General features: G+C 37.5%; 1 protein-coding gene across 26 annotated transcripts in view; it reads left to right on the top strand.

Annotated features, from left to right (window-relative positions):
• The window catches only part of ADGRL2 (adhesion G protein-coupled receptor L2), a 384,708-nt gene that overhangs the window by 328,490 nt on the left and 40,192 nt on the right, over positions 1 to 16,026 (top strand). For 19 of the 26 annotated variants that reach the window (XM_042030361.1, XM_042030366.1, XM_042030367.1 and 16 more), the window contains 3 exons: positions 5,104 to 5,213; positions 9,884 to 9,898; positions 10,837 to 11,637. In XM_042030361.1, the coding sequence (XP_041886295.1) occupies positions 5,104 to 5,213; positions 9,884 to 9,898; positions 10,837 to 11,637 (926 nt within the window). The remainder of the gene's footprint in view (positions 1 to 5,103; positions 5,214 to 9,883; positions 9,899 to 10,836; positions 11,638 to 16,026) is intronic. The other 7 variants (XM_042030364.1, XM_042030373.1, XM_042030370.1 and 4 more) reach the window with 1 other exon arrangement.

The following is a 16,026-nucleotide window of genomic DNA, read 5'->3' as shown; positions in this document are numbered from 1 at the left end:
ATCTGTTTGTATCTTTTTGTGTCAGATGTGACTTACCCATGAAGATGACCTCTTCCCTTAGTCAGTTGGTTTATTCCATGTAGTGCTAATTTCTTTCCAGAATCTCAGATCCCAGTGCTTCACTTTCTGGTCCAGTCATGATACACTATGTTTTTCATTTTAATGCTGGAGTATTTGTTCAAGTCCATAGACTGTGCGTTTTTAATCTTCCTTAGAACAATGGTGAATAATGGCCCTTGGCAGGAGATAATGAAATTTTCTTAATTTATATTTTCAAGCAGAAGCTTCAATTGAAAATGGCATCCTATGGCCTGCAGACATAGCTCTAGTGCAAGTTTCAGGGGAGCTGTAATAATAATGCAGTGCCAGCAGTGACGAGGAATAGGACAGTGAAGAAGTAATTTAAGAAGGAAAAGAGAATGTACCAAGGCTTTATTGTAGCATATCTAATGATCTTCTGAAGATTCTCAATAGCTTTGGGAGCATGACAGGAGAAACTAATGTTATCTTGCCAAAACAGAAGCCCCTGCTTAATCAGCAGAACAAGATTATTGATTAAAACACCTCACACAATAGATTGCACATGGAATCTCATCTCTATACATTGCACGTGAAAACATGCAATAATAAGCATAAGATAATAATTTTAAAAAAAGCAAAAGCAATTTGTTGGGAATTGTACAAGTCAAGATTAGAGCTGAAATACAAACATATTATCATGGAAAGTACAGCAGTCCTTAAAGCTGAGCAAAGAGGATGGATGCAGCAGGGACATGGCTACATCATGAGCAGAAGATACTAACAGCCCTGCTGGAGCTGCTTTGCTTTCTTTTCTTTCTGTATTCATCTGAAATGTGAAGGGCCATTCCTCATTTGCACAGTCTTCTTCTTGAGGTGAAAGGAGTTCAGATATTATACTGTAACTGTTAATTAAACACTCCATTTGATTTTTAGATTACTCTAAGTGATGCATGTGCATTATGAAGATGTAACCTTTCTTCATTCATACTAAAATACAGAAGAAACTAGTGTCAGAGTACAAAATTGCTCCTTGCATTCATGAGAATAGTGGTAATTCTTGCATTTCCCCTTGCAAAACTGTTGTTGCTGCTAGCACAAGAACCTGAATTATCATTCTTTCACTACTACAGGTAGTCTTTTCCTTAGCAGTTTTTCAAATTTAATTCATATATTACCTTACCTAAATTAACTGTTACTGAGTTTATACAGAGTTCTTTGCTGATCTGCTGTATTTCCTTGTAAATGACAAAGTCATTGTATCATAAATCTTTGTGAATATTGTGAATTCTTCTTGAGAGTGAAAACATTTCTCATTGTGAGATCATATGAATTTTAAGATTGTACATAACTCCCTGAAAATGTCTCTATTTTAACTTAGGCTGGGGAAGTATGCAGTTACGTAGGTTGCAGAACACTTAAATGTTACTTAAAAGCTACAGAGAACTTAAACACCAAAGTATTTGTGATTTGTCTTCTTAAGTTTGCAGAAATTACAACTGATTTGTATAACACCTTCATTGGAACAATTTTTAAAGTGTTTGAATAGATGGACCAAATTAACAGTATATTGTATAGAAAAAACAACTTTGTGTAAAATGAATGCGGGACTTCAAGTTACTTGTCAGTTCAGGTTTTTGAGGTTTGGATTTTTTTTTTTTCCTGATGGTGTCTAGGCCAATTTTGCAAATTTCCAGGCACTTTATTTCCACAATAGTCTTGTTTTGGAGAATCCTGTGACAGAAAAAGATGCTTGCCCATTACAAAAATGAATAGGTCACCAGATTTAAGACTGTAACAGTGCAATATCCTCTTCTTCAAGCACACTAAGTGTAGAGGTTTCTCAAAATAATGAAGTTCTGCTATGGCAATGATAAGGTACCTTTGATAATCTGTCCCTTGTAGGATAATCTGCTGTTTAGTGCCGTTTTGTGGAGAGCAGAGTCTCTTTTGTCCAATATACCACAGAGTTCTGTGCATCTTGACTTAAAGAAGCTCAGCTGAAACCCTTACCAGTTTGTAAAATGGTTTTTGCAGATAGCAGAAGAACTATAGGCCAAAAGCTAACAGAGGAGTATCCCTGGTTTTACAAAGAAAAACAGTGCAGTGAACAGAAGACTTTAATTTATCCATAGAACAAATCACAGTAGTGTAAATTCCCTGAATTACTTGTCTCAGAACTACTACTACAAATTCCACTCATTCTTCATGTCTTCTCTTTAACCCATGGATTGGGATTGACAGCTGCTATAGTTGCTGTGGGTTTTTCTTGCAGGTCTCACTCTAATGGAAATACAAACTCTAACTATGTAAAAAATAGTTACCTGAATGTAGACTTTTTAAACTGTGAATATCATAATCAAGTGTCTTTAATTTGAAATCTTGGAAGTGCATGTAAATTACTCAGGTTTTATAAAATACAGCCAACAGTGCAGCAAAATCAGTGATTTGAATGTGAAAACCTACAACTTAAAGCACAAATACACTATTCATATAGTCATTCAAGTAATTGCACTTCTTGAGGAAGTGCTGATGGGCCTGGTAGCTACTGCAGCAGTGGGCATAGCTCGTTGTTTTGTAATTGGAGTTTTAGGTTTGGCCAAAGGTGGGCAAAAGTTGACCATATGCACAGCAGGTGAAATTTTTCATAAAGGAATAGTAAAAGTTTTTAGAGTGTCATCAATTTCCTATAAACACTGCTCAATGCCTGAAGTTTGACTCTGACACTTACTGTACAAAGAGAAAAACCTGCATTTTCCTCTGAATTCTTGTTACACATCCTTTTGATAAAATCTGGCATGAAGTTCTTCTCAGTTCTGTGGCTGATGACAGCATTATGAATCTTTTACTGGGGGAAAATGAAACTGAAGAAAACAACTCTTCACAGGGAAATGAGTCCATCTTTTTCCCACCGCTAAATATGACCTTGGTTAGTTTCATTCTCAAGCAATTTCTCCCAACATAAATAAGAAATAAATAATTCTGTCTTAATTGCTGCTCATTTGAGTATAAAATAAAATTTTCACACAGCTCAAAGCTGTGGAAACCATCATACTGAATGATGCACCAGGAGGAGTCTTGTAGGAATTATTTTGGTTTCAGTGTGAGGTTTTTGCTAAAGAAACACAAATTTAAAGAAATTTGTTACAAAATCTTACATCCCAGATTTTCTCATGCTGGTTAGTGTACCTGAGGTGTGGCACATGAAAAACGCTCTATCAGGGATATTGCAGAGAGGCCTGCGAGGCTTGGGGCCGTGTTGCCTTCTCCTGCTTCTACAGCCTCCCTCTACACCACACAAGAGCAGCACTTTGTCCTCTGTGGGAGGGGCTGTGTGTACATTTTCAGCATTACAGACTGAGTACAGGGGTTTTCTCAGCAAGCTGGCTGCACATTTTCCCCCTTCAGCCTGGGTCTAAAGCCACTGGATGTGTCAGAGTCGTTCCAGACTCTCTAACATCCTGCACGAGCTGCTGCACTGACTGGCTGTTCCATTGGGATGGGAGTGGGGCAACATTATTTGTGCAATAGCTGTGCAGGGGACCTGGCTGTGCCTTCTGGAAAAGGTGGCAGGTGGATTCCCCACCTTCTATCCATATCCATGGTTGTGTATGTACAGAAATCCCTGACTATTTCCAATTAGTTCTGCAATTATGAGCCTTATGATGGTAGAAATAAGCAACTAAAAAAAAAAAAAAGAGGAAGAGTTAACTGATCAAGTAAGAAGAGCTGCTGTTTCCGAGTTTGCTCAGCAGAGAGACACAGCATGTCGTGACCTGCTCTGTGCTAGTTTGATTACTATATAAAAAAGGAAGTGATTTATATTAGAGTTCTTTGAATTGTGTTTGCTCTACCTTTTATGAGGCAGCATGAATTATTCTAATACCTCTTGGCACTGTTCAGCTGTGGAAAGCCACTGATACAAGGCAGATTATTTTAGCTTTGGATATGTGGTATTCAGGGAGTATGGGAAGAAGTAGGGCAATAGAGAAGTTGATGTACAGCTGGAGTCAAAGGCTAGTCTATTACTTAAGTTCAGACTTCTGTTATTCAGTTCGCTGACAAACAAAACTAACCCCTGAGAAGATCAGCCAAGCTCTTTGCCTTTTAGTCACCAAACTCCCTGACCTTCTCTTTCTTTTCTTCCTCTTCCTTGTGACTGTTCTTCTGTATTACATTTTGACCATCTCTTCAAGGTTAGGTGATTTTTTTTTCACTTCTAACTTCCAAGGTAATATTTGTTTGGTTGGGTTTTTTTGTTTGTTCTGGAAAAAATAACGATAATCTAAAATCTAGTAGTAGTAGTAGTAGTTTAAAAAACCTTCAAAAACATTAGGTTTGGTAAATCCTCACAATTAGAGGCATTGTAATAAAATTCTTCTTTGTATCAAAATGCATTTTCTTTCATTGTAAAGCAAATATTTTTTATGTTTTAGTCTCTTCAAAGTACATTTTAATTAATTTTCTTGCAGTTCTTCTTTTTAACTGTTTTTCTTATTTCCTCAAGTGGTCATTCTTTACTGCTTCCTGTAGCCTAGCAGAGGAAGCTTAGAGTCCACCAATTGCTCCTAAAATAATTAAAATGGAAATGCTAATGTTCTTTGTCTACAGTAGCTCTTCCAACCAAAATAATTTCCTTGAATCACAAGAAAAGTCTCTCTGAGATGTAAAACCGTTCAGCAGGATGTGTTTCTCTAAAGATGGAAGGAATTACTCAGTGTTGTTATTATACATTATTCAAAATTGCACATTTTTTCAATTATATCATCTCTGCACTTTGTTTTCATATTTTTGAACAGTAGTATCAAATCAGTATAAACTTGGTACTTGGTACAGCTATCTCTACCAATGGGGACAGTTAAGATAACATCAATCTCCAAATTTAAAAGTATAAAGCCTGAACTAAAATATTGTCCTGAAGCCTTCTTTTGGACTTTGGCTAATTAGTATTAATTAACTTTGTTGTCTTATGGATTGAACTGCCCAAGTGTGAAGAGAGTTAGCACTGAATGTAGTCCTTTAGTATGAACTCGCAAATTAAATGTAATTTTAAATTAATTAGCTTGCTTTCTTTTCCCATTACAGGTGCAACAACCGAACACAGTGTATAGTAGTTACTGGGTCAGATGTGTTTCCTGATCCTTGTCCTGGAACATACAAATATCTAGAAGTTCAGTATGAATGTGTTCCTTACAGTAAGTATAATCTTTTTATTCTTGCTCACTTCCTCTGGCCCTCACAATTGAAGCGGGAGTGCTGTTACATGGAAAAGAAGCATATGTTTATGGCCCATGGACCCATTATGCATGCAAAGCACTTGCAGACTAGGGCCTCCAATTAGCTTCACAAAGTGTGGAAGGAAGCCATGGTGTGATGCTGGCCAAGTGTCTGTCTGTGTTCTTAAGTGTTTGGCTTTTAAGGCTACTGTTTTTCCAGAAAACAAACTCAAATTAGCTATTCAATAGACCAGATAGAAATTTGTACTTTTGCCCGCAACCAGTTGCTGACAAATTGGCTTGGCTCACAGACTTGTAAAGCAGGAATTGACTTCAATTTTAATCATGATCTACTTGAAAGGCTACCTGCTGCTGTGGTGACTTTGGGTGCACAGCAAAACCCAGCACTGACATTCAGAGGCAAGTGACCCAGTTGGGGGACATTGTAAAAGGATTTTGTGCTTCGTTATAAATGAATGCATATTCAGAGTGAATAATTCATTAATAAGGTACTCACACTGTGTTCTTTAAAAGCAGAGGGGAAAAGAGTGAGAAAGAAAAGTTCGCTTTTAATTTAAAGACAAAGTATCAGTTGTGCCTTGAATCAGCTACTAAAATAGAGTTTTTCACTGAAATCAAAGAAAATAGTGAAATGATATTGAGATAGAAAAATGTGAAGTTATGGCTACTTCAGCAGTTTTGTACAATATTATTTGTAATGCCAAAGTTCAGTAGCTTTAGACATACTTATTTCCTTGTAATAATTAATGCTTTTTTTTATTGATATTTGTGCACAATCGTGAAAGTTCTGCCGATTCGACACTTTTAACTGGTTTTGCTTTCTTGTAAGGTCATTCTTTGCAGTGACTTCTCTCTCGTCCCGTAACTCAACAGAGAAATAGCTGTGCTTGCAATGGAATTTGAGCAGTGCACTGATCATTCCCTTGAGTTATTATTAAGCGTGAATTTCTTGATCTGCAGTAATCCTTAACCAAAGTCGTATTTTCTGTTGGTACAGGAAACAGGCCAAGTCTGAGATGCAAAAACACTGTGGTGACAGTATATATTGAAAAAGGAAGGAAATGAGTTCTGGCATAAGCAAAGCTATGTCAAAACTGTCCATACTGTCTCCTGCAAAATTTAGAATTCTGAAACTGAAATACTGCTCTGTACTGCTTCACTGCACTGAACCTTCACTGTTGTCAAAGGCCAAGCACAGATCATCTGTTTTTCTTCATTTCTGCTGTGTCATTGTGAAATGGTTGCTTGCTGATTTTTTTCCCTGTACCATTTGTAGGTTTGGAAGCCTACTGGAAACAGTGATCCCTAGTACCATTCCTCTTGTGTGTAGTATTGGTGGCTTGTTGTAACTGTTTTTCTCGTGCCACTTTTGAGGAGTGATGTCTTACCCCAATCTAACCAAAGTTTTGTTCCACAAAGACCGCTTCTGCTTTAGCACTATTTTCGTTCCCAAATTCTCAGAAAAGAGGGCAGTGCATCTGATTCCAAACCATGAGGTCAGTCAAGTGACAAGAAGTTAACGTTTCCAGTTCCAGTAGGCTAGCTCATAAAGGAAAAAATGTAATGCAAATAATGTTCAAACATAATTTCTTATGCTGTTTTAGGAAGAGAAGTGTGGATATGTTCTACTGATTGGGTATTGCTGTCTCCAGGAATCTTTTCTTTTCCAGTTTCAGAAGTATAGTGCAACAGCGTGGCCTACCCTGTACTCTAACTTGTAGTTACTCTAATTTTAAAGTGTTTATTTTTTATTTACTGTCAATTGCATTGGCCTACCCTTTGAACTCTGTAATTCTGTGTCTATCATAATTCAGGGTTCGGGATACTTTCCTGTTTTTCAAAGTCTATAAGTTTTGGAGTTTGTCAACTGCAGCATGTACAGTGATGACACTGCCCAATTCCAGAACTGTAAGAGGCATCACCTGTCATTACCACCAGTCATCAAAAGATTGCCAGTTACTAAAATAAGTTTTGAAGGTTGATTTCAAATCACATTGTGCTTCAGTAGCCATTTTGATTGTTGACCGTCTTTCTTCCCTTTCCCAAAAAGCCTATCCTGTTATTTTTCCAAGTCTCTTTTTTTGATGCCTGGTAAACTCCAGCTATCAAGTCTAAAGTTTTATTTCCTTACTTATTCCAGTGCTCTATATTTAAATTTACAGAATGACTGAAATTATTAGATTTGCAAATAGCAGCTGTCTCAGTGTAAGAGACTCATTAGGAATGTAGGATAAGCTTTTGTGGGCCCAGGAAGGGAGTTCAGTGATCACAACACTTCTAACCAAAGTTAATTTATGGTTCTTACTTTTTCTGAATTTCATCTTCAGCTACTGCAAGACTGAAAAATTTGCAGTACTCACTGTGGTAGCTTTCAGTCCACGAGAGATGAAAAACAGCAGTCATAATAGGTTTTGTGGTGAAAGGTGGGAGTTCTTACGCACTGGAGTTGCTGTCACCCTTGTACAAAATGCAGTTTATCAGCTCCTCTATGTTTTGCTGGCCTCCAAAAATACATGGCTGCTTTACTCATTTGAAAGTACTTAATTTTGTCAATTTAATTAAGTTTGAAAGTATTTAATAAAAGCTTACTTCTTTGCATCTCAAAGTGTAAACAAAAAAAAAAACCTCAACAAAACAACTTTTCAGATACTCAGTTGGATCTCCAACAAAAATTCCAGACAAATTTTATGGGCATTGCTTTGTCCTGAAATAAGAGTGTTATCGATTAAATTACAAAGAAATTGAGAGTACTGCACTTGACATTTCTCTCACTTATGCTGCACAATGTATGTTGACACTTTGACTAACAGAAGTCAGCCATTTTATAAAGAAGAACATCAAAAGTGCCATTTTGTACATCTGTGCATTTTTATTTTAAGCCTATTTTGGAGTCAGGAATTCAATAGAAAACATTTTAAAGTGTTTTATTCTCTCTCTGTTTGTATTGATTGGACTTTGCAGCATTTTTTTATTTCAATAAGCCCATCTGTCCCTGAAAAATGTACAGCTGTTGTACACCAGTGCTTGCAGAGCAGACATGCCGGTAATGATTTTAGTTATCCCTATTTTTCCCCCCCTCTCCTATTACTAATTCTAAGCAGGTAGAATATCAGTATTGCTCTTTGGTGAGAAATAAGCACATGCATAGAAGTTTACAAACAGAATCATGTGAAAGTCATTAATACTAATGGTGAAACCCAAGAATTCACCTCAGAATATATCTTCTGTTTACTTGAATAACTCCAGAATTACAAATTGCAGAAAAGCAAGTATTTTACCTAAAGATGTATAACAATACAAAGGCTAGGAAAACTACTGTTCATTTTGAAAATATTAACCCCCTCTGGTTCCCCTGTAAAGTTATGAAATTGTTTCCTGATGAAACACTAGATCAGATCAGCCAATATCACTTTCAAAATAATCATATGTAATTTCATTAAATGAAACTGAAAATCCAAACTTTATATGAAACATACAAAGGCATTCTTCAGGCTAATACTGTAATACTGAAAATGTAATAGCTGTGCAAATAGTTTTGATACACTTCCCTGGTATCAGCAGCTACTGTTACACAGATTGGTACATCTGTCATTTTCCAGGTCATTTTATGAAACCAAGGGAGGATGCTTCAAAGGCCACAGTGTATATGAAATAGGTTTTATTGGAAATAATTATTGAAAAGCTATTTACTAGCTGGGCTTCAGCTATATATCTTTCTGTAACTTCCTTAAAACTTCCTGAGGGAAAAATTGCTATAGTAATATAACTTTGTTAATTGGGTTCGGTTTATGTCTTCTGTGTATGGTGGCAGGATGGATGTTTGTTTTAAACAATATGGCTGTCCTTGCATACTAGCTTGCTGTTTCGGGCTTAATCGATGATGCTGGAGAATATCTGAATGAGCTAATTGTTAATTTTTTCTTCTCTTTTCCTCTTGCTTACTGTGCTTTTGCTTCTTTTTTTCTAGATGTTTTTGCTTATTCCTTCTAGTCTGGTTTTGCAGTTATAGACTAAGAAGTGGCAAAAGGTCTCAAGATAAACATTCAGGAAAACAAATAGAATAAAGCCTAAGGAGAGCCAAAGTGTGCAAGCTGCTTTCCTTATAAGAAAGAAAAGCAGGGAAATGTCTGGGACAAAGACGGGGGGAGGTTTAATATTCACATATGCAAACCTATGTAATTAATATAGTGAATTTTTTATTTCTAATTATCTAATTAATATAATATGTATATGTGCACTTGCACATATATGATAAATTCATATGTTGCTTAAAAAACAACTTCATTAGCATTATACTTTTAGAAGAAGAAGAGTGTGTATAGCATGTACTAGTAAAGAAATTCATTATTTATTCAGGTTCACTAAGTGAAACTACATGCCAGCAAATCTGTATTCCCTCCTTAATCTACTAAAATGATTGATCCATGTTCATTTGTGTAACCGTAGAATCTCTCTCCTGCTAGGTTATCCTGTTGTCTGTTTCTCTTTATCCAATATAGTGCAGTTCTTATTCTCCCTATATTTAGCGTCTGTTACTAATTTAATCTTTTAGACTAATAGTCAATTTATGTTAATCTTCTTTCTTTTTTCCTTGCACTTTTTTATTTTTCTTCCGATGCTTAAAATAGAAGTGGAGCAAAAAGGTAAATAACGTATACAGTCCAAACCCCAGCTCCTTGTTATGTGCCTTATGGATGTTAACCTCTTCCCTTCCCCTCCCCACAACACTCTTATATTATGATAATCAGCAGGATCTCATAAGTACACCTCATAAAGAAGTCGACTGTTTGCAAAAAAGTGACTTGGCTGCTTAAAGTAGGTGGCGGGGTATAGTGTCTGAAGTACTTGGGCTGGAGGGAAGACTCCCTTGCTTTTTTCTCTCCCTTTCTCTTTGTCTTTCTTTCCCTCTCTTTCTCTCACCCTTGGGTAAATTCTTGTTAATCAAGTGTCATCTTGCCTGGCTTCCAGAACCCTCTCCATAGCATGCCATGGTTACAGGGTTTCCTGGTCTGTTTCATTCATTGCTTTGGTTGTGTTTTGTTTTCTCTGCTCCTAATTGCTTTCTCTATATACCTGATGATTTGTTTTGTTCCTTTATTTTTAATCGAGGCACCTCCTTTTTCAGCCTCACCACTTCTTAAAGTTCTAAACAAGTTGATGTGATTTTTTTTGGACTGAAATGACCTAGCACACTGCTGCACACCAGTTAAAAGCTCTGGAGAGTTAATGTGTACTCACTAAAAGTCTGAAATGAAAATGCAAGAGTAGCTCTACATTTTCAGCTGTCTGTGTATGCCATTGAGCCTTGGTCTGTACTAGTGAAAACAGTTCCCATCCACTTTCCACACTGGTACAGCAAGAACATGGTAACTTTAAGAAAAGTGGATGATAAAGGGTGATAATTGCATTAATTATAACATAAGGTATAATCTAGTGCAAATTAAATTGATTTTTTTTTCTTCCTGACACAGTCATTATGATTTACCTACCTTTTTATTTTTTTCTTTTTATTTTAAATTTTTATTATGAGACGGTCTTAATTTGACGTAATTTTTGTCTTACTTCTCTCTGTGACTGTTAGTTTTTGTTTGCCCGGGGACGTTGAAAGCAATTGTGGACTCGCCGTATTTATATGAAGCTGAACAAAAAGCAGGTGCTTGGTGCAAAGACCCTCTCCAGGCTGCAGATAAAATATACTTCATGCCATGGACTCCGTATCGCACTGATACTTTGATAGAATATGCTTCTTTAGAGGACTTCCAAAACGGACGCCAGCAGACGACGTACAAACTCCCAAACCGAGTGGATGGTACTGGATTTGTAGTGTATGACGGTGCTGTCTTTTTCAACAAGGAGAGAACTCGCAACATAGTAAAATTTGACTTGAGGACTAGAATTAAGAGTGGAGAGGCCATAATCAATTATGCTAATTACCATGACACCTCTCCATACCGATGGGGGGGAAAGACTGATATTGACTTGGCAGTTGATGAAAATGGCTTGTGGGTAATTTATGCTACGGAGCAAAACAACGGGATGATAGTAATTAGCCAGCTGAACCCCTACACTCTGCGCTTTGAAGCCACCTGGGAAACAACCTACGACAAGCGGGCAGCATCCAATGCTTTCATGATATGTGGTGTCCTGTACGTGGTGCGGTCAGTGTATCAGGACAACGAGAGCGAGACCGGCAGGAATGCCATCGATTACATCTACAACACCAGGTTAAGCAGAGGCGAGCACGTGGACATTCCTTTTCCCAATCAGTACCAGTACATCGCCGCAGTGGATTACAACCCTAGAGACAACCAGCTGTATGTGTGGAATAACAACTTCATTCTGCGATACTCTTTGGAGTTTGGCCCACCTGATCCTGCCCAAGGTAACAATTTCTTTTCTTTCTCCTTTTTGATCTCTTTGTGTTTCCGTTCACAGAAATATGTTACAATATTTTTAGTCTGAGATTTAGCTCATGGCACAAAGGCAAGGATGGGTTGTTTGTCTGCACCGTGCTGAGCTGTACAGCATTACAGCAGTGCAAGACAAATTTGCAGAACCTGTGAAGAGAAATAGAATTACTTTATTTGGTTTACAGGCTCATGCTATTCTTTTTATCTTTTACCTTTTTTTATTTTTTTTTTTATGAATCAAGTGTGTAGCTTTTCTATGTTTGAGAATGAGTTGGGGAATTATTTACTTTATACCATCAGTCAGTTTGACTCCTAGAGCTAAACTGAGCTGGAGTTGCTTCATGCTGAGCCCAAAGCCTGTTCCCATCCGCTCGGTATTACCTGCTTCTGAATTGATTACAGCATACATGCAGACCTTTTAACTTCTTGGCACCAGCAGTGGAGAGCAGTGTGTGCTGGGAGGTCCCAGAGGAGACGTGTGGGGTTAACATGCAATACCAAGAATAAGTATTTTTCCGCAGCCTTATTTGCACAGTTTCTAATGTCGGGTTAGACAAGATTGTCTGACATCTTTTTAGTGGATTTCTCAGTAAGTCCCTTACAATTGCATTTCAGCTCAGTAGAAGTTAGAGCTACTACCTAAAAGGGAAGATACTAACTGTCAAAAGGAAAAAGAAAAACAGAGGTCTTTAGGTCTCAGAAATCCCTAAAAATGACATGAACAGGCACAGCCACATACATCTACATCTACAGAGGAGAGTAAATACCAGGAGAAATGCTCTGTGGCAGAAGATGTATGCAGCAAGGAACAGAATGTTGATAAGCTGCTTTAGCAATGAAGGTAATACTTCATTTCTCTCATCTAAGTGCTATGCATGTTTGGCAGCCATTTTTTCTGCTTCAAAAAAGTAGTAATAATGGCTTCTCCACATGAAAAGTAGCTGTCGTGCTTCAGCAAAGCTGATTCATGCACAGCAGTGCAAACTGTAATATGCACACAATTATGGCAACACACATATAGCTTTTCCAGGTACAAGACTGCGTATGAGGCAGCAGAACAGGGCAGTATAGAACCAATACATTAGTGATCTCTAGAGCCAAGGGTGATCTGTCCAGTCTCTTGCAGACCTCCCTGGCAATATATGGCCAGGCTCAGGCAGGTTCCAGGTGCTCGGGGAACTGGCCAGCTTTGCTCTCTGTACATCGAGCAAGTCCATTCCTCAGGGAGGCTTTGGGGTTGCTCTTAGCAGAGAGATAAACCACCTATGTAATTAAAAAAAAATTATAGCTTTCATTTTGTACATTCTCATGCATGTCACTTTCCATTCAGTTCAATTGAGACAAAAATGCATTCTAAATTCTTCAGAGCTTTAAAACTAAGAGGAGAAAATGGAGGTGCAGGCTCTAAGTAGCTTTTGCAGTTCAGGCAGCTGCTGTGAAAAAGCTAATCTTTAAGTCATTGCATAGAAGGAAAAGTGTAAAGGAAAAGCAGGGAGAGAAAAGGCTTTGTGGAATCCTTCCTTTGCTTTAGTAAACCTCCAAGGTCTCCAGTAAGACATTTCATGATGTTTTTATTATGAGAGAGTCTCTAAGATCTTAAGTTACAGTGCATGTGCTGGCCACATCCCATCTGCTCTCAAAACCAGATCTGGGTATCCACCAGCACCCTTTTCTGTTCCTGGGTTCCTTGCTGGCATGCAAGGCAGGAGCAGAAATAGTTTATTCCAACCAGACCGAGGCAAAAATGGGTCCAGGGCACACTGCAGGGTGCTTGCCTCTCCTCTGAGCCGTGTGCCCATTCACCCATGAAGACAGAGAAGAAATATTTGAGTAAGTTATGAGTTTGGGTTTTAAATGTGTTAGGACATCAGTAGATATCTTTTGATTCTGGTCTTTTTAAAATATAGAAACCATATGAAGACACTCATTTTACTTGAGCATATGATGCATATATTCACACCGTATTTTTCCTTAGATAAAGCCAATACCCAATATTTTAATTTTGTATGGGTATGTACATAGCAGATCTAAGAATATGTTTCAGGTCATTTCCTCTTTTGCCTAAGCCAATTGCCTGTAGTTAGAAACTACTAAATGAAAGGAAAAATTATCTAACATAATTGTCCTTGAGATGTACTGCTGTAAGAGTAAGGAGAAATTCTGTACAGTATCTACTTTTATATTTATTTCTATTATATTTCCAGTTCTTCTTTGTTTCAGCATAAAGTCTGTATAAATTGAAGCTCAGTTTTTTGACTATTACATAAAGGATCTATATGTGTAATATGCATTTAGATTTTTTATCTCATATAGAATTATATCAGCTTTTAAGCACATGATGAAGGGCATTTTTGTGCTTCTTTAATTCTGATTTGGTTTGGTTTTTTTGTGGTCAACTCGGATTTCTTAACCATCTACTCAACAACATAGGAGTTACGATAACATTCTGTACATCACCTAACACAAGAACCTTCTTTTAGTGTCCTTTGCAACAGTACTTTAATATCAAGTATTTAATGGTGTCACAAGGTCAGTGTCTCAAAATTGGAAGTCATGGCCTTTTCTTTTCAAATGGTTAACTTGGGACCATTGTGGAAGACTCAGTAATCTGTGTTCTCTCCGTTGCCATGTGAGAAATAATGATAGATAAGACACACACTGATTTTTATTTTTTTCCCTATCTGTCTTGGCTATTAAGTTTTTGTATACACCGCAATGTCCAGCTACTGAGTGCTTCAAAAACACCAGTCTTCCTATCTGAAAGACAAATTTGTCATACTTGAGTCGCACTTTCGCCTCACATTTGCTCCAGGGCCAAAACTTGGGCTCATCCATGTCCTGAAACTCCTGGCTTTGTTTTCTTTGTTGTCTCTTTCATTTTTAAATCTCTCTTTTGAAACCTCTGAAATACCACTGCAATTAACCTAATGTCGACCTTGTGCTTGCTGCACAGCTACACCATCTTCTCTTCTTGCAACTTTCCATCTATCCTTATTTTCTTAATCTTCAGGAGAAACTCTTCAGATTTCTAAAACTGTAGGTGCTGCAAACAGGCTACTGCTTTAGTACTCAGACAATGGGGTCTGCTGCCCTTAAAATGCCTCCCTTAACCTCATTCTTTTTATGTTATTTTTTCTTCTTGCTTCTCTTGGAAATTATAGTACACAGATGTATCATAGAATGATGGAAAGGATCATTAAGTCCAACCATAAAGCTCACCCTGCCGAGTCCACCACTGAACCATGTCCCTGAGCTCCACGTCTGCACATCTGATGCTGAGCAAATGCCCCAGCTGCGTTTGCAAGGGGTCCTCCTGTTTCTGCACTGCTTGTGTCTGCCAAGACAATGCATTTGCAAGATGTCTGCAAAGACAATGCTACATGTAAAACATTCAGCCTGCAGCTGGTGCATCTCTGGTATAGATGTAGAAACGGTTTTCAGAGCTACAGCTGTCAAGTACCACTCAGATGTTGCAGAAGAGCATGTTTTATAAGGTTAAGTGTAAAAGGCATTTAAAAATCAAACCCTAATTTAAAAATTAAATAAAATACATCAGGCCTTGCAAAAAGCCACTGAAAAAAATGAGACATACCAGAGTATATCCTTGGTAAATTTAGTGGATATATCCAGTTACATTCTTTCTACAGGAGGTACCAAGGGTCCAAATGAATCCTTGCTGAAATAGGAATTTTTAAAGGAATTTTAAGTTAAAAGACTAAGAAGAATGAGGGAATTTTCCATCTAAGAAGTGAATATGAGTATTACATTGTAAGGTTTCCTTGGTAACAAAAAGAAGATAAATCCTTTTGTTCTGTGTTAGTGCATTAGGAGGAGATTTCATCTACACTCATCCCAATTTGTGCTAACTGTTCAGACTGAAGTTTTCTCCCCTTTTGTACCCTGATACCCATCATTAAGTATTATTGGATCACTGCAGGAAGACACGGATATTGTGAGTGTGGACAGAACAGAAACTCAGAGAGTAGCATCACCAAGGGCTTGAAGTAATAGGGAACTAGTGCAACACCAAGAATCTACAATAAAGCCATGCAGCAAATTAAGTAAATTGGGTCTGTACTGGTATATCAAATCTAATAGACTAAAGATAAATGAAAAAGTGGTTGTACAAGTAAAGACAATATAATGGGGACCAGATAGCACGTTTCTTAACCACAGGTATTTTGCTAATTTTTTTGTCACATTTGTTATCATTTTCAGATGATAATAAATGGCTGTGTAAACATTTCACTTTCAATTGAATGGGATTTGGCAGGGTCAATAGAGTACTGGCTAACATAATAGCTGGGACCTATAGGTAATTAGGTGACTCTTAGTACCGTCCCTGCTATTCACTGAAGCAT

This window comes from Corvus kubaryi, unplaced genomic scaffold (assembly GCF_017639235.1).
Source record: "Corvus kubaryi isolate FWS band 111438036 unplaced genomic scaffold, C.kubaryi_AGA036_p1.0 37334, whole genome shotgun sequence".
In the NCBI taxonomy this organism is placed as follows: domain Eukaryota; kingdom Metazoa; phylum Chordata; class Aves; order Passeriformes; family Corvidae; genus Corvus; species Corvus kubaryi.
This window is presented reverse-complemented; position numbering and strand designations above follow the sequence as displayed.